Here is a 22,470-nt window from a genome sequence, read left to right as displayed (position 1 = left end):
CTCGGATTTGATTCATTAGCACGAAATACCGGTAGTACTGGCACTAGATTGCGTAAGCAATGGCATATAAATAGTAAATAAATATATGGTCAGATGAGCACTACACAAACTTCAGCCAACTATCAAAGAAATTCAGGCATGCCGAATATCTTCTACTAAACAAATTATATTTAATAATGTCTAATATATCTATATCTATACCTATACCTATTACTAAAGCGAGTAAAGTTTCCACCCAAATTTTTGATTTGGTACGTTGGTTTGGTCCGCCTGTGTTATTGAGAGGTGGGCCTTAGTTTATCCCGTATGCGAGTCGGACTAACCCCTCCGTTTATGACTCAATCACGTAAATTCTTATAAATTAACACACGAGCACCAATATATATCTAATATATATACCAACTTTGTCCGAAGTAACGCACGGGCATAATTACCTAGTTAAATAGATGTACGGAGTATGTACTTTAACGAAACAGATTTTGTTTTTGGTAAGGAAACGAAACCGATTGATGTTGCATGAAACTAAAGCAACACGGTGCTATATAGATGCTGCCATATTTTTCATGTAAATTTATCAAAAAATAGAGAATTTTAATTAAAAGAAACTAAAAACGACACAAGTTGGGAATGAGAAACGAGAATGAAACCTGAGGCTCATGTATTACCCTTTAATGTGACATTACATTGTCTTAATTTTGCTTGCTGGTGGTGCAAAAATCCTACAGAAAGAATTGTTACATTATACATGACCTCCGATGCTACGTCATCGATCGAGAAATACTGCTAACTAGGACTTGTTTCTTCTTCTTCTTCTTCTTCAGTTACATATTGCAGGCAGCAAAGAATACTACGAAAAACAGAAAGAAAACATTTTTCCTCCAATGCCTTGAGGCTTCAGGACACGACCAAATGCGTATGCATGCAACCCTTCCTTCCTACACTACTAAACCAAAAGAAAGCCCTAAAAAAAAATACTAAACCAAAAGAAACATGGAAGCAATCGATCCAAAGAAGAGATCAGATCATCACGGGGTTTATTAGTTCGCCGCCGAGGAAACCAATGGAGTCACCGCCGCCACCAATGCCGTAGTAGTGCACTCCCTGTCATTAGTTGATGCTGTCACCCTCCCGCCGCCTAACACGGCTCGCCCCCGGGGCGGCCGGCGGCGTGCATGTGCTTGAGCTTGGTCAGCTCCTTCCTCCGCTTCCTGGCCTCCGCCGCCGTCGCCGCCTTGTCCCTGCCGCTCGGCCCCGCGCCGCCGCGGGCGTCGATGCTGATCGGCGCGCTCCTCCTGTCGGCGACGTCGAGGCCGAGCGTGAGCGAGCACGGGTCGTCGTCGGTGTCCTCCTCGGCCGTCGCGCCGCCACCGCTGCCCGCGGGCTCCGCCGGCTGGAACGCCGCCGCCTGCGCCTGCTGCTGCTGCGGCGGCGGCGGGTACGCGGACGTCGGCGACCCGCGCGGGTCCGCCACGACGGGGTAGTACCACGCGCAGGGTGGCAGGCAGATCGGCGGCGGGCTGCCGCCGTGGTGGTGGTGCTCGTACCCGGGCCCGGGGGGCCACGAGCCCCAGACGTAGGGCACCGCCGGCGGCGCCGCCGCGTACAGGAACCCCGGCCTCGGCGGCGTGGCCGGCGGGGACGCCGCCGCCGGAGCCGCCATGGCCTCCCCCGCCGCCGCTTGCTGGATGGGCACCGCCGCCGCTGCCGCGGGCGCCTTCTTGGTCGTCCTCGCCACCTGCGTGTAGAGAATCCACCACACCCATGCGTCAGTCAAATCGGTGGCACCCCCCTGGTCCGCTCCGAACCAACTAATTCGAGCGCGACACCGAGGGGGAGAACTCCGGCGACAAAGAGACGAGCCCTGCCGACGTGGCCACGCGCGGGCAACCGAACCGAGCAAGGCGACACGAGGCCGCAGCCCGCAGCTGCGTGCGGCAACTTTCTTTCCCTCCCATCCTAGGCCGCTGCCGCTCGCTCCTAGCTGCTGAACCGACTAGAGGAGGAACACCTGAGCAGACTACCCTACGCGGACGCACCCCATGCGGCCAGCGTCGTCGGCATTGCACCGAGCTTGCCGCGCTGGTGTGCCTACAAAAAGCCCCCATACTTATATATATACATATACATATCCCGGATTTATATATATATATACGTGTACATATATATAGTAAGCCCTTGATGGAAAGGGAAGGAAAAGAAAGGAGATGGTTTGTTTGTTCTATTGTTCTATCATTATCCAACAAAGACGTCTCTGTCAGCGTGACATGCGTACATCAAACGGCCTTTTTTTTTTGACACCACGAAACCGAGCACCACGACTAGTATACTCCTCCGTAGCAGCTAGTAGGTGTGTACGTCAGCGGCGGCCCCATCACGTGGCCCTCCGTCGAGGGGCACAAGTGGAAGGGAGGCGGCTTGGAACCTCCTAGATGGACCAATTCCTGTCTGCCTAACAATGGCCAGCAACATCATTTGTATAATCAAATCACGCAGCGGACGTAATCTGCTGTCTAATCGATCAGGAAGTACACAGCATCAGGGTGGTTAAAGGCCATGTTTAGTTTCCACCCCATGAATCCGTAACCCAAAAAAAAACGTCACATTAAATAAAGTCTATTTACAAAACTTTTTGCTTAGATGGACGGTAAATCGCAAGACGAATCTAATGAGACTACTTAATTAGTGTGCAACTCATTTGTGAAAAAATTTGTAAATAGACTTTATTTAGTACTTCAAATTAACGAGATTCTATCGCAAATTTTTTTTTGCTTTTCATCTAAACACACCCTAAAACGGGAGCGGTGAGAGCGAGAGCGAGAGCGACGGGCGGCGGTGGTGGTGCCGTGCCTGTTCCTTGAGCTGCTTGTTGGCCTCCTTGAGCGAGAGGTACTCCTGCGTCACCATGTCCTTCTCCTGCGACACCACCAACAACACAGTAACTGGAGAATTCTGAAACTCTGAAGATCGGTCGTCGAAATGACAGGAACTTCAGGAAATTTGTTTTTGGCGTACGCACGCACGCACCTTCTTCATGTTCTCGTTCTGGGAGGAGAGGTCGGCGACCTTCCTGGTGAGCTCGTCGCGGATGGACTGGCGCCGGAGGATGGTCTGCCGGGCGGACTCGCGGTTGGACAGCACGCGCCGCAGCCGCTTCGCCTCCTTCTCGGCCTGCGCGCGGCGGGGCAGCGCTAGCTGATGGTGAAATTGAAAAGTGGAGGGGGGTCGTGATTCACGGGATGTCGTGGGGGTGGGTTACCTCGGTGAGCATGTGGCGGGGGCGGGGGCCGTACCCCGTCGCCGCGGCGGCCGGCGCGGGCGCGGGCGCGGTGTGCGGGTGGTGGTGGTGCGGGTGGCCGGCGCTGGAGCTGCTGGAGCAGGGGGACGCCGCGGACTGGATGCCCACCTTGCCCAGCTCGAGGCTCAACCGCGTGCTCGCCAGCTTCTCCTCCTCGTCCTCCGCCGCCGCCGCCGCCGCCTGGAACGGAAAGCAGCAGCGAACCCGGAATTGAAGCGATCGAAGTCGAACACGCATCGCGACGGAAACTGGAAAGAGAGGGGACGGATCGGAATCGAGGCCCTTCACCGTACGTACCTGGTGAGCCGCGGCGGCAGGTCGGTGCGGCGCCGGCGCCCCCGGCCGCGGCTGCTGGCTCTCGGCGCCGGCCATGTCGGCCAGCGCCATGGCGGCGTCGAGCTCGACGTCGCCGGTGACGCCCCGGCGGCATGGCCGCTGCCCGTCGCTGTCGTCCGACATGGCGCGCGCGCGCTGGCGGGGTGCTGGGAGTCTACTCGCGGCGCCCTCGCATCGATCGGAAAGGGATGGTTGCCTCCTGCTCCTCAACCGCTTCGGCTCGGCGGTGCGGTGCCAAGCGGGTACGGCGGCCGGGGCTATAACTGGGGCCCCGATTACAGGTGGTCCTGGGGATTAAATATCTCCCCGATTAAATATCTCCCCGCCCCGATTAAATATCCCCCCCCCCCCCCCCACGCCCAGAGCGTCGTCCGATGGGGCGGGCGGGAGCCCATCTCGCCCGTCCGCGCGCGCCACGTGGCGAGACGGCAGCTGCCCGCCGGGCTCCTCCTCCACGCAGCAGGCGCGCGGGGGACACGCGGGGGCACCGCGAGCCGCGACTAGCATGCAGACTGCAGAGAGGGGGGCTCGTGGCCCGAGGCGCGTGGGGTCTACAGGTCAGTGGGTGGGGTCGAGTGCCTTTGTACCGGTGACGTGGCCTTCGCGACTGCACACGTGGGCTGGGGGAGGAAGGCGAGACGGGGGACTAGTCACACGCCAGGAAATCCGGATTTCGGAAAAAAAAAATTGTTTCCGGTACTACCCGGAAACTATTTTCCGGCGAAATTTCGAATTTTTCAGTTTCAAAATACAAAAATTCAAAAAAATTCATAAAAAACGAAAACCGGATTTTCCGACCGGATTTCGTTGCTTTCCGGTCGGATTTCGGTGCTTTCCGGTCGGAAAACATTGTTTTAGCAATGTAAAAAAATATTTTGGTATATATGGTATTGCAAAGGAACTATTACACATGTATATATAATTTAAACACGAAATATCCATTCAAATTCCGTAAAAATAATATATCCCTCACATGACTAAACACATATAGATCCGTATATGAAATAGAAATGTAAACTCTTAATAAATATCCCTCACATGACTAAACACACATAGATTTCGTAAAAATAATATATTCCTCACATGACTATTACACATGTTGGGTTTATTTAGCAAAACATGTCCTATATATGATCAGCTTGTATAACTTGGACAATGAACTTGGTATTATATTATTGCAATGAACCTATGGTTTGTATGACTAGGACAATGGACTTGGTATTGCATTATATTGGATTTAGATTGTGTGTCTTGTATGGACAATTGGACATATATGTTTTAGGTGAATCCTATTAATATTTGGTGTGTGAAATATTTATTATGCTTTGTGAACTGTTATATATGCAAAATTAGACGAAGTGTTGTAAATTTTTTAATTTTTCCTCACTGATTTTATAATTTCCGATCACCAACAACATTTTCCGGTAGGAAAACACCGAAATCCGGTCGGAAAATGTCGAAAACCGAAATTTGAATTTAATCGTTTTCCGATCGGAAAATCCGGAAAATTCCGGAAATTTTTCGTTATCGGGCAGTACCGGAAAACCGGTTTCTGACGAAAAATTGAACCCTGTCACACGCACGATGGGGTTGGGCGGACGGGGGAAGAGCCGGAGCCTGCCCCGACCCCGCATGCCAGCCGCGGCGGGGGCGACGTGCGGCGCCATGGAGCGGGCCGAGTGGCCGGCCGGGGTTGGGAGCGCCCGCGCCAACACAGCCTCGCCGGCCGCGGGCGGGCAAGGGCCTAGAAGCCCACCAGCAGCGCACCGGCTCGGCGGTGCGGTTGTGCCCTGAAGCAGGACCTGCAGGTCCGTCCGATCAACATCCCTCGCCGGCGCTGCAGCCAGGCGCACAGGACACGGGCAGGCAGAGAGAGAGGCCCTGTTTGGTTTGGTTTCGCACAAGTAGCACACAAAATTTGACTAATAATTAGGGGTACTAAATAAAATTAATTTACAAAACTAACTCCACAACCCTGTTCTACTTCGCGATATGAGCTAATGAGGTCTTTGACCGCACGATTAGAGGATGGTACTGTAGCACCACTGTAGCCAATCATCGATTAATTACTATCATTAGATTCATCGTGAAAAGTTACACTCATCCGTGAAACGGTTTTACAAATAAACTTCGTTTAGTACTACATGCATGTAAGATTCTTTTCTCGGGAATTGTGTGCTATGTTATGATAGGGAAAACCAAAAAAGGCCTTATGACAGTAGGAGAACCGTGTGTTGACCGCTGATTACCGGCCTTGTCCGTGCCAGGGGGACCCAGCAGCAGGGAGCGCGCTCAGCAACCGCTAAACCATGCGGCCTCGCGGATCCCGAGGCGGCCAACCGAGCTGCCATCTGTTGCTAATCTTGTTTCGGTCAGGAGAGCAAAAACACTCACTCCGTTCGCTAGGCTGGAGCTGGAGCTGATGACTGAAGTGGTGTGAGAGAAAAATATTATTGACTGGCTGGAGCTGGTGACTGGAGTGGTGTGAGAAAAAAATAATATTAAACTGGAGCTGGAGCTAGCTGCTGAACGGAGTGACTGGCGCTACTCGTTCTAGTAGGAGACTAGGAGGAGGGAGCTAGGAAGGTGCCAAGGCAGCCTTCAAGGCCAACTGCGAAAGGTTGCGCGCGCGCCATGCCGGTGCCGTCGTGCATGGGGAGCACGACGCGGCGCCGGCGGAGCTTGTTCAATCGCGGGCGGGGCCATCACGTGTCGCGGCCGGCTTCCGAGGTCAGTGGCGGCGTCGCCGAGCTAGCTAGCGGGTCGCCCTGGGTGGTCACGGCCACGGAGCAGATCGACGCGACGGGGGGCCGGGAGCACGCGTGTACAGGCCTGCCGTGGACGAATTGACGTCACCTGTGATCGATGGGCACGCATTCGAGCGAGCATCCCTTCGGTTCGAAGGAAACCCCAGCCCGGAGGGGGATGGGCGACGCGACGCGACGCCCGGCGAGCATTGCGTGCTCTCCGACCTGGTCTCGCTAATTTACGGTTGATCGTAGTGAGGAGCTCCCTACGATCGATGTCCCGACCGTTTTTTTTCTATTTATAGTAATTTTTTGTCGTTTTCCGATTTTTGAAAATTTTTTGTAAGAGAAATTTTGGAGAGAGAAAATTTTTTGACGAAAAATTTTGGAGACCAAAAAAAATTTCAAGCAAAAAAAGGAGAGCAGAAAAAAATTTCAAGAAAAAAAATTGGAGAGCAGAAAAAATTCAAGAAATTTTTTTTGTATCATTAAAAAATATTCATTCGAAAAAATCAAAGGAATTCAAAAAAAAATAGTTGAAATTTTTTTTGAAAAAAAATGGATCAGGTGCGGCGGCGGGCGGCGGCGCCTCCCCTCCCCGCCGCCGGCCATGGAGCAGAGAGAGGCCCGCTATGCCTCCCCCTCCCCGCCGCCGGCCATGGAGCAGAGGGGGCCCGCCGCGCCTCCCCTCCCCCGCCGCCGGCCATGGAGCAGAGAAAAAAGGGAGGGGGAGGAGGACGGCCGGCCATGGAGCAGAGAAGGGGAGGGAGAGAGAGGAAGGGGGAGGCAGAGGAAAGGGATGGGGAGGAGGACGGCCGGCCATGGAGGAGAGGAAAAGGGGAAGGAAGGGGGCAGGGGAAGGGGATGGGAGAGGCGCGGTCGCCATGGGGAGCTCCGAGATCCAGGAGAAAAAAGGAAGAGAGAGAAGAGAGCGGGGGAGGAGAGAGAGCTCAGCGGATCAGCGGAGAGAGAGCGAGTGGGGTCCATCACATGGGTCGGTCGTCGACCGTGAGTTGGTGAGTTTACGGTCACCCGCAGATTCATCATTGCGTCTCTGACCCCGCCAGCAGGAGCCGCGCGCGCCGTCCACGTGACGCCCGACCCGTCCGTCAGGGATAAGCGTGCACGGACGAGGACGTCTATTTGTCGCGCTTTGCGACTTGGAGATGACCCATCACAGGCACCCGCAGCCCCCGGCTCCGGCGTAGCGCCCTCCACCGTCGCCACGCTAACCGAGCTCGCTGCCGCGCCGCGCGGCTTTCTCCTCGCCCCCGCCGCCGGCCACCACCCACCGGTTGTCCGGCCCTGCCCGGCCGGCGGAGCTCCCGCGCCTCCGCGCCCTCCGCCGGCCGAACCGCCTCCGCCACCGGGCCCTCCTCTAGGTCCGGTGGCCATGGAACCCCACCCCAATAACTCTGAATCATAAGCTCTGCCACCACCCCGGCCGCCGGCGAGGCCGTCCCGCCCACCTCCCACCCTTCGCCGGCCACCCCCTCCCCCACCCATCCCCCTCATCTGGCTCGCCGGCGGCCACTTCCCTCTCTTGGCTCGGGGAAGAAAGTAAACAGGGGCGTGGGTGTTTCTGCGACTCCTCGGCTGCCAGCCGCGCGCGCTGAATAGCCTCGCCGCGCACGGACCGCAAAAGATACGCCGCGCTAGTACAGTACTAGTACCCACTGACCCACAGTTATGAACAAAGAAAAAACAACCTTATCTTCAGGTCTTCACCGCCTTGCAGCCGCTGCCTGCCCGCAGTCTTGGACGCCGGACCACGGCCCCGGCCGCAAGTTGGCGTGTCTGGCAGTCTGGCTCGATCGACGCCGCAGTACCGTGTACCTGGCCAATGGATCGGCGCTGGCTATCATCCTCTGATCCTGTCTGCTCCCGCCCAGACCCATCGGCCCCGGCGCGCCTTTCCACGCGCGCGCGCCGCGCCGCGCCGCCTCGGGACTCGCCGCCGGGTTGCCCCCCCGCAGCTGGGCGGCAGGGCAGTGGCGGGCGCCCACGGCTCGAGCTACTCCGCGTAGTACGTGCGCTGCTGCGCGTCGCGGGGGTCCTCGGCGGGTCGTCCGTGGGCATGCGGCGGCCGCGGATCGCGGATCGCGCCGCCACGCGATCGTCGCCGCCGCCTGCAAAGCGTTTTGCGCGGTCGGTGGTCGGCGGCCGCCTGCGCGCGCAGTGTCAAGGGCATGGCAGGCCTCGGCCCGGTCCACCTTACGAAACAAGCCCACGGGTGCAAGTTGCCTGGGCCGAGACGAGCCCCAAGTGCTAACGCAGCGATCATGCCCAGCGATTGATGCGTCCGGTTTCAAGGAAGGAATTGGGGGGAAAGGAAAAACCACGCGCACACCACCAGGCTACAGCATGTTGAACAATGATCTTGGAAACAAATCTGGTAGGATCTCTTCCTAGAACCATTTCCGATTAAGTAAAGTACAGATTATTTTCTTACAATATGTAATGCTAATTACCAGCAGATAGACTAATCTGCTAGCTTGACTATAGCACCAGCACTGACCTAATATGAACTTCTACCTCATTTTCGTTTCTTTTCTTCTTTTTTTGGAAAGAAGGATTGTACACCTCAAGTTCCCTTTCTGTTTAGCACGGACCTACCTTGTCGACCGTGCCACTAATCCAACCATTAATCTCTTAATTAATCACCTGATTATTAATTTGGCCCACGCACGAGTAATAGTTAGTACGTGTCAATTTGGGGGCCAAACGACATGGCTCAAGGCATCCGCGCCGCCGAAGCGGAGGTAATCGACGGGAGGAATCAGCGAGTCCCAGTCGATGGCCGCGGCGGCGGCGGCGGCTCCTGCTCCATCCACGACGGCCCCCAGCGACCCCGACGACGAGCTGCCGCCGTGGGAGTGCTCATCCGACGACTGCCCGCCGTTGGCAGCTGCGACGACCACGTCGACTGCGGCCATCTGGCTGCCCGCCGCCGCCGGTGGTGGTGGTGGAGCTTCTTGTTCTTGGCAGCGGTGGGCCGCCGCAGTTTGATCGTCGACGCCGGCGGCCGGCGGGTTGAGTGGCCGGCGGTCGAAGGACCTCAGCGTGCCGTTGCTGGTGTACACGCGGCACACGCTGAACTCGTTCCGCAGCTGCAAGGTCTCCGTACGTATAGTGATCGTAGGTATCATTAATAATTTGTAGATAATAAGTACTAATTGCCATCGTCATAAATTAAATGCACAACCAAATTATATTAACCAAGAAATTAATCGCATCCACTAATAATCGGCGGCACGTGTACGTACCCTGACGGCTGCCCCCGGCGGCGCATCGTCGGCGGCGACGGCCTTGTACTCGTTCATCTTCCAGCGGGTCTTGGTGCCCGTGGGCGCGCGGCCCTGGTAGAAGACCATGGTCCGCTTCTCCCCGATGGCGCGGCTGGTCGGCGGCGCGGAGTAGACGTAGGACGGCGACCCGGTCGCCTTCCAGTACCCCGACGGCGTGGTGCGCGCCGGTCGGCCGCCGTTGAGCTCCCGCTCCGCTCGCGGGCAGAAGAAGAACCACTGCTCCTTGTCGCCCACGTTCGCGGCCCCGGCCATCGCTGCACGCGCGCACCAAGCAACATGCTGATGAGATCGATCGAGAGCGTGAGAGATCGCGATGTACGATGCGATGCATGAACGGCGACGGCGGCGGCGACGACTAACCCCGGAGCTGGGAGGGGTGGTGGCTGTAGATGTCGACGACGGGGATGAGGTGCTCGACCTGGGGCCCGGTGCCGGCGAGGCGGTGGCGGAGGTAGAAGCCCAGCAGCTCCTCCTCCGTCGGGTAGAACCGGTACCCCGGCGGGAGCACCGGATCGTGATCATCGCTGCCACTACGATTACTACTTTCCATCGCTCTCTGCAACAGCATGCTCATGATCTCGATCAGATCAATATATCTCCTTGGCCTGGTATAATAATCGCATGCAAATCAGCTAGAAAAACCCCAGCAGTATTTATAGAGGAGAGCCGGCTGCTGGTGATGGAGATCGGTAGCTACCTTTCTCCACACACTCCTTGTCGATGGAGGAGAAGATTGGAGAGAAGCTTGGAAGAAGCTACAGATGCCATGGCCGCGTTCCCGCGCGTTGACCTTGACCAGGAACGGGACGAGACGAGACGACGACGACTCTGTTTTATTGCGCATTGGGGCGCCTATCCCTAGCTAGTCCTGTTCGTTACTCGCTCTGTCACTGTACGTGCGTGGAAGGATTATTATTAGCCGTCTCGTGTGCACTCACACACGCGGCGTACGCCATGCGGTACGTCATGTTTATTCAGAGTTCAAGCAAGACCACATCAAGACAGCCCATGCAATTGCCCGCTTGTTCATCAATATGCCACCATCAATTTAAAGATCCATTTCTGCTGTAGCTCTCCCATAAATAAAGAGGACGACGATCATTTGTCCTGTTCGCTAGCATTATTATTGAATGTGGGGAATAGTTTGAAAGCTATCTAGCACGCTTGATTATATATATTCTATGATTGTAACCCATAGATTACAAGATATACATAGACTTTATGAATTTCTTGTTTAAGATGTCATGACTACTGCAGTCTGCAGAAGGAAACTAGCTAACAAGCACTCGTTTTGTTAAAAGTAAAAATAGAACCCGATGTGATCTTAATTAAGAATATAATTTTGGCTACTACATGGGTCCTCCTATACAAGAAAGTTAGAGACAATTGTGTTATATTCCGGTTCTTATAAATTCAAGAACATAAATCCTCTGTAGTATACTTCTCCCTGCAGTTGGGTCACTAACGTGTGGGTCCGACCCCACACATCAAATCAGTGAGGGAGGATTAGTGCAGATGAATCTCGTCTAAATTCAGAGGGGGTGCTCACAATAAGACATGATTATTAATTACTGCATCCATTTGAAGACCGCCATTCGCCGATGTTTTAGGATTTCTAGAGAACTGATATGGCCGCGCCCCAAACACATCTCTCTCTCTCTGCGCGCATGTTTTGGGTTTGCTACAACTTTGATGTGGCTGTAATTTTTTCATCCGCCAAGGATGGACTTAGGCCAGTCTCAATGGGTTCATGAAGAGTTTTATAATATTAAATTTTATGCCACATTATCAATTTTAATCGAGGGGTAACCTCACGGAGATCCGACTTGTCAGTCTAGAGGTTTGAAGAAAGGTAGTGTAGATCTGCGAAATTGATAGAAGAAAAATATTTCCATCGAAATCATAATACTTCTTACACCAGCAATTTCCTATATCTACCTCTTGTACCGGTGTTTTAGTTTCCTTTGACACACACTTTCCTTTCTTTTGCACATGCATTCACCCATAATTCGTGTCATTATTTGTTTTGGAAGGATAATAATAGCTGACATAATTTGTTTTACGGAATAAAAAGAAAGACATGTATTGTTTCTGGAAGGAAAATAAATAACATCGTTGGTTGATGGAAGAAAAATTAAATACGTGTCATCTATGACATGTACATCTCTCCACGAGTAAAGGAAAATAAATAATAAATAAGACCCCACTTTGGGGAATAAAAGGACATCATCAACATCAAGTGATGTAAGTTATATTATAGATTTTTCTTAAAAAAAGTTATATTATAGATACGGTGGACGTGTGGGTCGGCCGGGTTGACTAGCTAGTTAGGAGTCAAGGCAGGCCAGGACTCGGGCGCTAGCTGCTGCTGTAGTAGTTGTTGCGAAGCGCATGTGTGACACACGACGGCCGGGCTCGAGTTTCATGGACAAGTATGTGCGGTTGTAGTGGACGCGCTGATCGATCGAGTCGGTAATTAAACCAATCAAGAAACTATATCTGTACACTACATGATTGTCGCGTAACAGGTGTGCATTAATTGAAGATGTAGTACTAGCTAGTAGTACAAGATATTGGAGAGTTTGATTCATCACGTCGTCTAGCTATCCAGGTCAAATCACGGTCTCGCACTCTTGTCCGATCCTCATGCGCACGCCAGGCTAGCTATTTTCCTTAGAGACGTGTTCCGGAAAATCAATGCAAGCCAGCGAATGTACGTGTACGACCGGTCGACTTATTGGGCTCTGGATCTAGCCGTGAATCAAAACAGTTTTTCTTAATGGAGCTGAAGCATTAACAAAAAAATTAGGCTTTCTGATCATTCCAATTCTTACTACAAATAATTTGTTACGGCATTCCTAAAATGGCTTGGCTTCTCTGGACGGAGAGGGTACCGTAGCGTAGTGCTTCCGTTCTAAATTATAGGCCGTTTTGGCAAATTTAGTACTTAATTTTTATCATGTATTTAGATATAGTGTTTATTTAAGTCCATAGCAAAATTTAAATATGTAGATTTGCCAAAACGGTATGCAATTTTAAACAAAAGGGAGTGTTCGATGGCGGTATAAATATTAATTAATCACTCAGTAGCAGGTAGCTAGGTGCTGCCGACATTCCTGCCGTAAAATAACGTGAAGTTGTTGCCGCTCCTACCACCATGTGCAGTTGACCATAGCCGTAAGTCGTCCGAGAGTAACTTCTTTTAGCATCTGATGAACTCCGCAAGTCCGCAGTAACTTCATTTCCCGTCCCGCTGCTAGCAGATAGGCCGGGCCGCGGGGTCGCGGACAGACACACGACACACAAAGGAGGTGCGACCGAACAAGTTACAAGTTGTCGCCGGAAAGGCCAACACAGTACTGGCACATATCATCGGCCTCTTCACCAAAATCCACCGCAGTCGCACAGCTATCTGCTAGCTAGCATCAGATGCGTTTCAGGCTGTGTTTAGTTCCCTTTTTTAAAAATTTTGGAAAAAGAATTTTAACATTTAAAAGTACTAAATAAAATTTATTTATAAAACTTTTTACACGGATGAGTTCTAAATTGCGAGACGAATCTAATGAGCCTAATTAATTCATCATTAGAGATTATTTACTGTAGCACGATGTTGTCCAATTATGGCCTAATTAGGCTTAAAAGATTCGTCTCGAAATTACATCCGGAAGTTATGGAATGGGTTTTATCAGTTATCCACACTTAAAACTTCTAATTAGTAGTGAAATGTTTGAAATTACTGTAGCACTGGAAATTTTTTGAAATTTTAAGGGAAACTAAACACGGCCTCACATGCTTTCTCTAGCTCCACGTACAGGCATGTATGGAAATTTCAGCTGCCTGGGAAACGGAACACATCCTCCTGACATCTTGAAGATATAGATCTGGGCCCGTTTTGTATTGGACTAGAAAATTGTGGACTAGAAATTTTATTAATTTTGATCATTAATTACGGTGTTAAATAAAATCGGTTTACAAAACCAACTCCAGAACTCCTGTGCTAGGAACCCTGAAGAATCTAATGAGGTCTTTGACTGCGTGACTAGAGGATAGTTACTGTAGCATTAATGTAGCCAATCATCGATTAATTACCGTCATTAAATTTGTTGCGAAAAGTTACACCCATTTCTAAAGAAGTTTCACAAATAGACTTCATTTAATATTTCATACATATAAAATTATTCTTTCAGAAAACATGCGCGTACTGTTTCTAGAATTCTCTCGAACCGATCCAAACACGGCGCTGGCCACGACTCGCGACGACCCAAATTCTCTCTCTGCATGGAGTAGTACGCAGCAACGAGACACGGACCGTCAGATCGATGCTTGCCGCTGCTGGCAGTGGCACGCACGGCGGCCTACAATGACACGAATGATTGGACATCTCGCTGTTATTGCTTGGCAGCTGCGCGCAGACGCAGCGGCAAACGTGGCGAAGTTTTCAGATGCCGCCACCGGCGGCGAGGATGGCGGGTCGACCACTGCCGCTGGTAGTACGAAGCTACTGCGGATCGCTAGACTGCTAGTAGTAGCCAGCAAGTGGAAGGCATTGTTTGTTTCCGGCGATGAAAAGGAATTTTACTATTTTAAAATATTAAATAAAATTTATTTATAAATTTTTTTAACATCTGAGTGCTAATTTGAGAGACGAATCTAATAAGCCTAATAATCTATAATTTATTACAATAATGTCATAATAATCATCTACTAATTATAAATTAATATATTTTATTAGATTCGTCTCGCAGATTAATCCTATGATTCTGCAATTAATTTTATAATTACTCTTTATTTAATATTTTTAAATACTAAAATTCTTTTTAATATGACATGAATTAAAATTTAGTTCTGAAACCAAACAACCCCGAAGTGTGGAGACCGTTTCTTCGGGCGACGACAGATGCGGTCCGTGCAGAGAAAGAGCTTCGTCAATCTTCATGGCCTGTCGTGTCGGGGCTGGAAGAAAGGAGAGGCCCCAGCAGCCACTAGGAGTGGGACTGGACTGACGACGGTCTCGCACGACCAGGTCAGGTCCGCCCAACGCGGCGCTGCGGTGATAGCTCCGCCGTCGTCGTCGATCGTCTTCTACCTCGCCGTCGCTGTCAGCTCGTTAGCCCCGGTCTGAAACGAACCATTAACTTAACTGTCGCTTGGAGGGCCCAAGCGGCCGGCCTCCTCACTCTCAGCACCTGTCGCGCTCGGCCAGCTGCTGCAGTGCTGCCGCCCTGACCGACGCGAACGCCTGAGCATGCAAGTGCCCCGCCGGGACGACGACGCGTCTGCTGGCCGACGACGACCCCTGTCGTCGTTGTCGCCGGCCCGGCCGGGCCCGGAGGCCGGAGATAGCCGCGTACGTACGCGATCGATCGAACCTATCGCCGGGGCAGACAGCGACAGGAGTCGCGACGACGATCGCACGCGCGCACGCCGTCTCTTCTTCCGTTTACAGCACTCGTTTCACTGTCTTGAATTCGACTAGTTCGGGGCTGTTCGGCTGGTCTAAAAGTCGGCTGATTCCCGAATCCCGTATTTTTTTAAGCTCTCTCTGCTCTTTATTATGTTTCGAGAATCCAACGTTCTGATGAAAACAGCCTAGAAATCCTGCAGGAAATTCAGAGGCGTCGTCAGGATTATATTCAGGGGGCGAGTGTTGAATTCCATTCTGATGGAGGCATCGGATTCGACCGTCTTTTGTTTCAGCTGCCGCCAGCAGGAGGCCGGCTGAGGGTAGGGTTCATCTGTCATCAGTCAGAACGGTTATCTGACCGGACTCGGCTCTACACGACCGGACCCAACACTGCCAAAGATGCGCCATAGTAGACACGGACTGTACGGACATGCGCCGTCGTCTTCGTCGATCGATCGATCCACGAGTCAACCAGTCAAAAGATCTCAGCTCTCTGCTTACCTAGTTCCAGGCTCCCAGCCGTGCAGAATTTTACCTGAAATGCACACACGTTTGAACTTTGATGAGTGGCCATCTCTCGCTAGCCCTGACCTGCCCTGCGCCACACTCCCAAGTCGTCTGAAACTCTGAACTGATCTCCAATGGCTGGCAGATTAGGCAGTCTGAACTGAACCCTTCGCCACACTTTGACTGCCCTCGCGGTCTCGATCGCCATGGAAACCAAGGCTTGCCTTTAAAATTTCAAAACTTTACAAGATTTCCCATCACATCAAATGTTTCAACGCATGCATGAAATATTAAATGTAGCTAAACAAAATAACTAATTACACAATTTGTCTATAATTTACGAGACGAATTTTTTAAGTCTAATTAACTCATGATGGGATAATAATTACCAAATACATACGAAAGTACTACAATACTTTAAACCCAAAAGTTTTCGCATCTAAACAGGCCCAAACTAAACCGGCGTTCCTGCTGTAAGCCTGTAACTGTAACCATCGCGTTAGGCTGCCGGCGGGCTCGGATGATGATTGTGCGTTCTTCAATTCTCCGGTCCTATACACGCATCGATCGTACGATGATACAGAAAGTGATGCACGCGTCTGAACACATGTGGTCTCGCGTTCATACAAGATTCATCAGTAGCAGACGTTGATTTCAATTCCAAGGGTCAAGTAGGTCAGGATTCACACGATGCAAATAAATCTTTCTGGATTGTGAACGAACGAACTCAACGTTGGCAGGCTTCAAAGTTTCGTGGGAGTCCACTGGACGATGTCAAGACGTTCGATCAGGACTGCTGCGGCAGTTGGCCAAGAATCTTATAGCTTTCCTTGTGGAGTCAGGCACTAGCGAGTTAGGCGGATATGCATGTCCCCTTTGCTGTTGACCTGCGTTGCCTAGCTAGCTTTTCTCCAGGAAGCAGGTAGCCGACCAGGGCCAAGAAACCCTGCGAGTAGGGGCTCGGAAACTGTCGCTTACAGAACCACAAAGACCTGGAAACCGGCAAGAGATTGGCCTGCAAGTGCTAACTCTGTCATCGAATGGAATCGCGGAAGGCCGCAGGGTGATTCAAGTAGCATCTCTTGTTCCGAATACTCAACCTCCATTTTTTTAATAGAAAGAACCACAGCAAGAAACGCTGCAGAATCTTGAGGGAGGAACATGAATTCAAAGCAGGCCCAGCGTCCGAAATGGAGCGTTCTTCCTTTTTTTAATAAAGAATATTCTGTGCCTACTTTTATATATTGTGAATATACAGAATGTAACCACCCATATTCCTAGTCCTGCTCTCTCCCTTCACCCAGCTATTGGGCCTTGGAGAATTAGCCAAGAGCAGATTCTTATGATCTCTAGCTATTATTGATTTTTTCATAATCTAAATCCTATCCAAACATAGTATACCCTTCCTAATCCTAAAGGCCGTGTTTGGATTGTACTACTCCATTCTGGAACGTGCTCCCTGAAAAGAGAATCTCACATGCATGGAATACTAAATGAAGTCTATTTGCAAAATATTTTCAAGGATGAGTGTAACTTTTCACGACGAATCTAATGACGGTAATTAATCGATGATTGGCTACAGTAATGCTGCAATAATCATCCTCTAATTATACGGTCAAAGACCTAATTAGATTCTTTAGGGTTCGTAGCGCATGAGTTTTGAAGTTGGTTTTATAAACTGACTTTATTTGACACTGTAATTAGTTATCAAAGTTGTGCTAAAATTTATCCTAGCACAAATCAAAGAGAGCCAAATAAAAAAAACATCAAAACTGGTGGGCTGCCAGCCCGACTGTGGCCGACACGACCCATCACATTCTCTTCACGCGCATCCCTAAGACCGAAGTTGGAGTCGGATCGGAGCGGTTTTTTCTTTTTTATATTTAAAAAAAATTAAAATTTCAAAAATATATGTCGGTTTTGGAAAATTTCAAAAATATACCCCGGTCGCCCTATGGGGGCGACAGGGCTCAAATATAATTTTTTTCTTCAAATTTGCAACGAAGTCCCTGGAGAAAAAAAAGAGGGGGGCATGTCGCCCCCCCCCCCAACGGGCGACAGGCCAGTGGGCCCGCCAGGGGGGCCGGTCGCCCCTCCTGCGGGCGACAGGGGGGCCTGTCGCCCCCCCCCCCACGGGCGACCGGGTCAGCGCACCTATATAAGGCCTCCCCCTCATTCCCTCCTCTCATTTGACCTCAAAAAATCCAAAAAAATCCAGAAAAAAGAGAGGGGTGAGAAGAAGGGAAGCGGCGAAGCTCTGCCGAATTCCGCACTTGTGGTCTACCGGTAACTTTCGTATAAATTCGTTGATATTGTATAACCATTTAATTTAATTAGCAGATTAGCTGAATAAGATTTGGTGCTTTAGAACACCGGTTTAGTATTACAATTTGGGTACTATTACAGACTTTTTCAAATAAAATAATTATACATTACAATAGAATTATGATAGTACCTTATTGATATTGCAGTATAAGACAATAGAATTATAACAGTACCTATATTTTCACGCATCGATTTGGTATACGATATGTGCATTGCTTAAATTATGGTTTGTTATTTGGCGCACCACACTATAGCGCCAATGTCTTCGTCAGGATCAACCTACATTCCGTGGAGCAAGTGTAAAGCCACCGTACTCAAAGGAATTGATGTGCCAATGTGCTTCTGCGGTTCGTTATGCAAGTTCATGCAATCTGAGGTTTTAGGAGATGACTACGGCATGAGGTTCTTTATGTGTGAGAACTACGAATATGATCCACCTAAGCGATACGGCAAAGACCGGGCCAAGGTAGCAGGACAACATACGCTATTTTTCTATATGACCTAACATTGAGTTATGATTCTAACTTGTGTTGGACAAAGTCTCCTCCGCCTCTTTGTGATTTTATGCAGTGGTTCGACACCGTGCAGTCGCAGCAGGCAAAGGACATTGTGGAACAAAAAGCAAGATGGGCTGCAGAACGTTGGCGCCGAATGAAGCACGAGGAACAGCAAGAGGAGAAGCGCAACAAAGAGCAAGAAGAGATCCACAAGAGGATGGAGGAGGTGGATCGTAAGGCGGCAGCCGAACGTGGAGCTGACAGGGAGAGAAAGCGAGAGAGGGCACGCCGTGCGAAGTAAGCCGGGCTCGAAGCAATTAGGAAGGGCAAATATCCTAGGTGCACTCAGTAGAGTAGTACCATATAATCCCGGCATTTTACATTCCATAAGGCATGGTAGGTTTAGATGCAACAAGAAATTATCTTGTCGCGTGCACATGCCACTGCAATTAGTTATTTATGTTTTAAGTTGAGAGCTTAACTCTGTGTGTTGTAGCCTTTACCATTAATTTGCAGTTGTAGCCGGGAGTCTATGAAATTTTTGAACTTTTCCTTAATATTTTCGGAGCTTTTCATGTCACTAGAATACTAAAAGACACACATTAATATAACGATAAGAATTAAGAACTAAGAAATATATCAGGGTCTGCTGCTAAAAAGCCCGAATAGCTCAAAATAGGAACCATAGTGTATCTAGCTGCGAGTACGAGATCACAGGTTGCCACTGCTCAGCACGGCGATCACGGGTTTCCCAAATGTCGCATTCTTTGCCCAGACATACGTGACATGTTTAGTAGTGCCCTTCCACCATTTCAAAAAGATGTGACAACACGGCAACCACTCCAGCTCACCTTCAAAGCAGTCTCTCTGGCGAGGACGACGGACTTGTCATTCTATAGCGAAGGTCTGTGGCGTGTAGTGGGGAAGGCGGCATCTAGGCGCGATCGACCGAGCGGCAGTAATGCAGTGCTGTGAGTCTGCATGCACAGAGATGCATCGAGTAGTCATTTCGAGAATCGAATCTAGCCTTTTCAGTGTTAGGTCAGCTAGCCTCTTCACTGTGTTGTCATGTAGGTTTTTTAGGTGCATTTACACTCCACACTCCGGGTATCAGACCTTTGTGCGCCTATAAATACTCCCAAGTTTGTGAACTCACAGCACAACTCAAACATCAAACCTCATTGTATACCCAATGTCTGGAGGTGGGTCTAGCGGGAAGAATTACTATGGTTTTGGGAAAGGAAAAGGGGGAAGAAAGGGAGACCCCATAATATGGGAGGGGCCTCTTGGACCTGATTCCTTTCCGGAACCAGTGTTTGAGTTTCCGCCACAGCACAAGAGTGAATTTACCAATGAAACTCCTCTTCGACAATACGATAACCGTAGAGAACCGTGGCCAAAATGCAGACATGGTGAGGACTGCTTAGTGCAGATGTGCACCGACGGGATGGATGGCGGTCGGCGTTTCTTTAAATGTCCACACGCATGGGTAATACTTGGTTGTTTCATTTCTTTATCTTCAATGAGACACCTTACATGGAATTTGTTTTGCAGTCTTCCGATGCTCCAGAAAACTGTGGTTTTACTAGGTGGGTAGATCCTGCACCAATTGATTCTGTTCAGGAGTTCATCGAGTACCTCCAGATAAAGATCTTTGATCTGGAATGTAAGGTGAACCATTATGAGGAAGTGTGCGAGGGTAACAAAGACGACGAAGTTGATGATACCAGCAATGCAGCCGGTTCACAGGATGAACCATGCACTATTCCTTACTGCAACTGCCCTTGTCACAAGAAGAAGGGCCATGCGCCTCCGGCACCACCGCCTGCACCACCTGCAATGGGTGGATACTGCGGAGAAGGCTCAACGCAGTTTGCTACGTGGGGGTACGGCTACTAGGACTACCCTAGTGGACATGCTGCATCATTGTGTTTATTCTGTTTTTTTAAATTACCTAAGGCATGTTAGGTTAGTCCGGAATCTGTTTACCGTAGTTTGCAACGGGTTCTGACATGCCACTGCATGTGTGATGTGTGTTTCATTATCGTTGTATTATGATGTAAAATTTGGTGGTTCACATTACGTAATGCATTTCTTAGTTTTTATTTCTTATCATTATATTAATTACATGTGTGCTTTTAAGTTACCTGTAAATCAGGAGTACGCAATTCGGCAGAGCTTCGCCGCTTTTTTTTCTGAATTTTTAGGCTCAAATGACAAAGGGAATGGCGGCGAATGGTGGCCAGGGTTTAAGTGGGTTTGCTTGGACTATGCTATTTCTGAATAATATTTTCTATTTCATAGGAGATCTTGGTCCCTTATTTTTTTATAGTTCTAGCATTAACAGGTCTGGAATTAGGTGTAGCTATATCACAAGCTCATGTTTTTACGATCTCAATTTGGCATCACAAGCTCATGTTTCTACGATTTCAATTTGGCATCAGGGGACCCTGTCGCCCCCCCCAACGGGCGACAGGGGCCTATCGCCCCTGGGGGGCGACAGGGGCTGTCGGCTGTCGCCCGTTGGGGGGGCGACAGGCCCCCCTCTTTTTTTTTTTCTCCAGGGACTTCGTTGCAAATTTGAAGAAAAAAAAATTACATTTGAGCCCTGTCGCCCCCCATAGGGCGACCGGGGTATATTTTTGAAATTTTCCAAAACCGACATATATTTTTGAAATTTTAATTTTTTTTAAATATAAAAAAGAAAAAACCGCCGGATCGGATGGAATTGGACCCTCGGCCCAGCACAGTGGCGGACCCAGTGGGTAGACCATATAGGCCTAGGACTACCCAAAATTTGAGCAATCTTTTCTTTACTAGTTGATTTCCTTTACTATCCATAATTATTTGAAAACTCTTATAGTTATGTTACCTAATTGTATACTAAATTATACCATTTTGTATCTTGAAGTTTTAACTAGGCATACCCTAAATTCAAATTCTGGGTCCGCCACTGGCCCAGCATATGCATGCACGGGCCTTGCACGCTGACTTCTTTACAAATATATATAATTGGTTAGGTTTTTCAATGCTATATAATCCTGTTTATAATAATAACAATTTCCGCACGAGCCGCCCGATTCTTTAGTTATTCCCGCCGACAACCCCGATATTGAGTCTACAGCCGGCTGTGAGTTTGGAAACTCACGGTCAATCCACACCCCTCTAGAGTGTTCCTTTTCTCCTTCCTCTTCCTCTCTCCCATTCCTCTTTCCTCCTCCCTCCTCCCTTCCTCTTGCTCCATGGCGGCCGGCCGGCGGCGGGGAGGAGCGGCGGGCTAGGCGAAGACGGCGCGGCGTGGCTGGGCCGGCGCCGAGGAGGCGCACCGTGGCGGACCACCGGCGAGTGAGGGCGGCGCCGGCCGGGAGGCGGCGCGTCGGCGAGCTCCCTGTAGTGTTTTTTTCTTTTTTTTATTCAAAATTTTTTCTTTGAATTTTTTTCTGTCTCTCTTTGAATTTTTTTCTGAGTCTTTTTGATTCAATTTTTTCTCGTTAATTTTTCCCATCTCGCCAATTTTTTCTTGAAAATTTTTCTGTCTCTCCAAAATTTTCTTTGAAAAAAATTTCTCTCTCAATTTTTTTGAAAATTTTCTATCTCTTGAATTTTTTTCAATTTTTTATGAAAAAACGACAAAAAAAGTTACTAAAAACAAAAAAAAAATGGTCAGAAGATCGACCGTAGGGAACCGTAAACTAGCTGCCCCCGCCGACAACGTGGCTCAGCAACACAGTTCACGTGAACGGTGGCACTTCAAAAGCCTCACCGCCGACGAGCCGCCCCGCGGCCGTGAGCCAGCGTGCCAGGGCATCTGGCCGGTGTCGCACTGCGTGAATCCTATAAGGCCTTCTCTAAGGCTATCTCCAACGGCGGACGCATACCGCGACCCAAACCCAAATAAGCGTCGCGCACAGTATTTTGGGTACTAAAAACAGCCTCCAACGGATGATGCAAACCGGCCACCCATTTTGCCTACCGGTCGAGGCGGGACGCAAAAATGCGTCCCTCTCTCTCCACGACGCATTCGGCCTTCGTCCCTCTCTCTCCAGCACGC

At 50.0% G+C, this 22,470-nt stretch overlaps 2 protein-coding genes across 3 annotated transcripts; both read right to left on the bottom strand.

Moving 5' to 3' along the window:
* Positions 1-778: 778 nt before the first annotated feature.
* LOC120643610 (atherin-like) lies at positions 779-3,925 on the bottom strand. Its single transcript, XM_039920020.1, has 5 exons — positions 3,593-3,925; positions 3,257-3,475; positions 3,025-3,168; positions 2,848-2,913; positions 779-1,735 (listed from the first exon to the last, which is right to left on the bottom strand). The coding sequence occupies exons 1-5, from the start codon at positions 3,752-3,754 to the stop codon at positions 1,136-1,138; spliced, it is 1,191 nt and encodes a 396-aa protein (XP_039775954.1). The 5' UTR covers positions 3,755-3,925; the 3' UTR covers positions 779-1,135.
* A 4,833-nt stretch (positions 3,926-8,758) lies between these two features.
* Positions 8,759-10,500, bottom strand: LOC120643608 (NAC domain-containing protein 90-like). 2 transcript variants are annotated; one of them, XM_039920019.1, is made up of 4 exons: positions 10,384-10,500; positions 10,047-10,242; positions 9,645-9,940; positions 8,759-9,488 (listed from the first exon to the last, which is right to left on the bottom strand). In XM_039920019.1, exons 2-4 carry the CDS (start codon positions 10,234-10,236, stop codon positions 9,087-9,089), a joined length of 888 nt encoding a protein of 295 aa, XP_039775953.1. In that variant the 5' UTR covers positions 10,237-10,242; positions 10,384-10,500; the 3' UTR covers positions 8,759-9,086. The 2 variants fall into 2 exon arrangements, with proteins under 2 accessions (XP_039775953.1, XP_039775952.1); XM_039920018.1 differs by lacking the exon at positions 10,384-10,500 and having other exon boundaries at positions 10,047-10,377.
* Between the last annotated feature and the right edge of the window lie 11,970 nt (positions 10,501-22,470).

This window comes from Panicum virgatum, chromosome 8K (assembly GCF_016808335.1).
Source record: "Panicum virgatum strain AP13 chromosome 8K, P.virgatum_v5, whole genome shotgun sequence".
Taxonomy (NCBI): Eukaryota; Viridiplantae; Streptophyta; class Magnoliopsida; order Poales; family Poaceae; genus Panicum; species Panicum virgatum.
This window is presented reverse-complemented; position numbering and strand designations above follow the sequence as displayed.

What these genes read in the sequence shown, in the direction of transcription:
- LOC120643610 (XM_039920020.1), bottom strand. Translation starts at nt 3,754, where the DNA reads ATGTCGGACGACAGCGACGGGCAGCGGCCATGCCGCCGGGGCGTCACC. An exon ending in CTGCCGCCGCGGCTCACCAG is followed by an intron (nt 3,476 to 3,592) that starts GTACGTACGGTG and finishes TTTCCGTTCCAG; the next exon opens with GCGGCGGCGGCGGCGGCGGA. An exon ending in AGAACGAGAACATGAAGAAG is followed by an intron (nt 2,914 to 3,024) that starts GTGCGTGCGTGC and finishes GTGGTGTCGCAG; the next exon opens with GAGAAGGACATGGTGACGCA.
- LOC120643608 (XM_039920018.1), bottom strand. Translation starts at nt 10,260, where the DNA reads ATGAGCATGCTGTTGCAGAGAGCGATGGAAAGTAGTAATCGTAGTGGC. An exon ending in CCACCCCTCCCAGCTCCGGG is followed by an intron (nt 9,941 to 10,046) that starts GTTAGTCGTCGC and finishes GCGCGCGTGCAG; the next exon opens with CGATGGCCGGGGCCGCGAAC. An exon ending in CGCCGGGGGCAGCCGTCAGG is followed by an intron (nt 9,489 to 9,644) that starts GTACGTACACGT and finishes GAGACCTTGCAG; the next exon opens with CTGCGGAACGAGTTCAGCGT.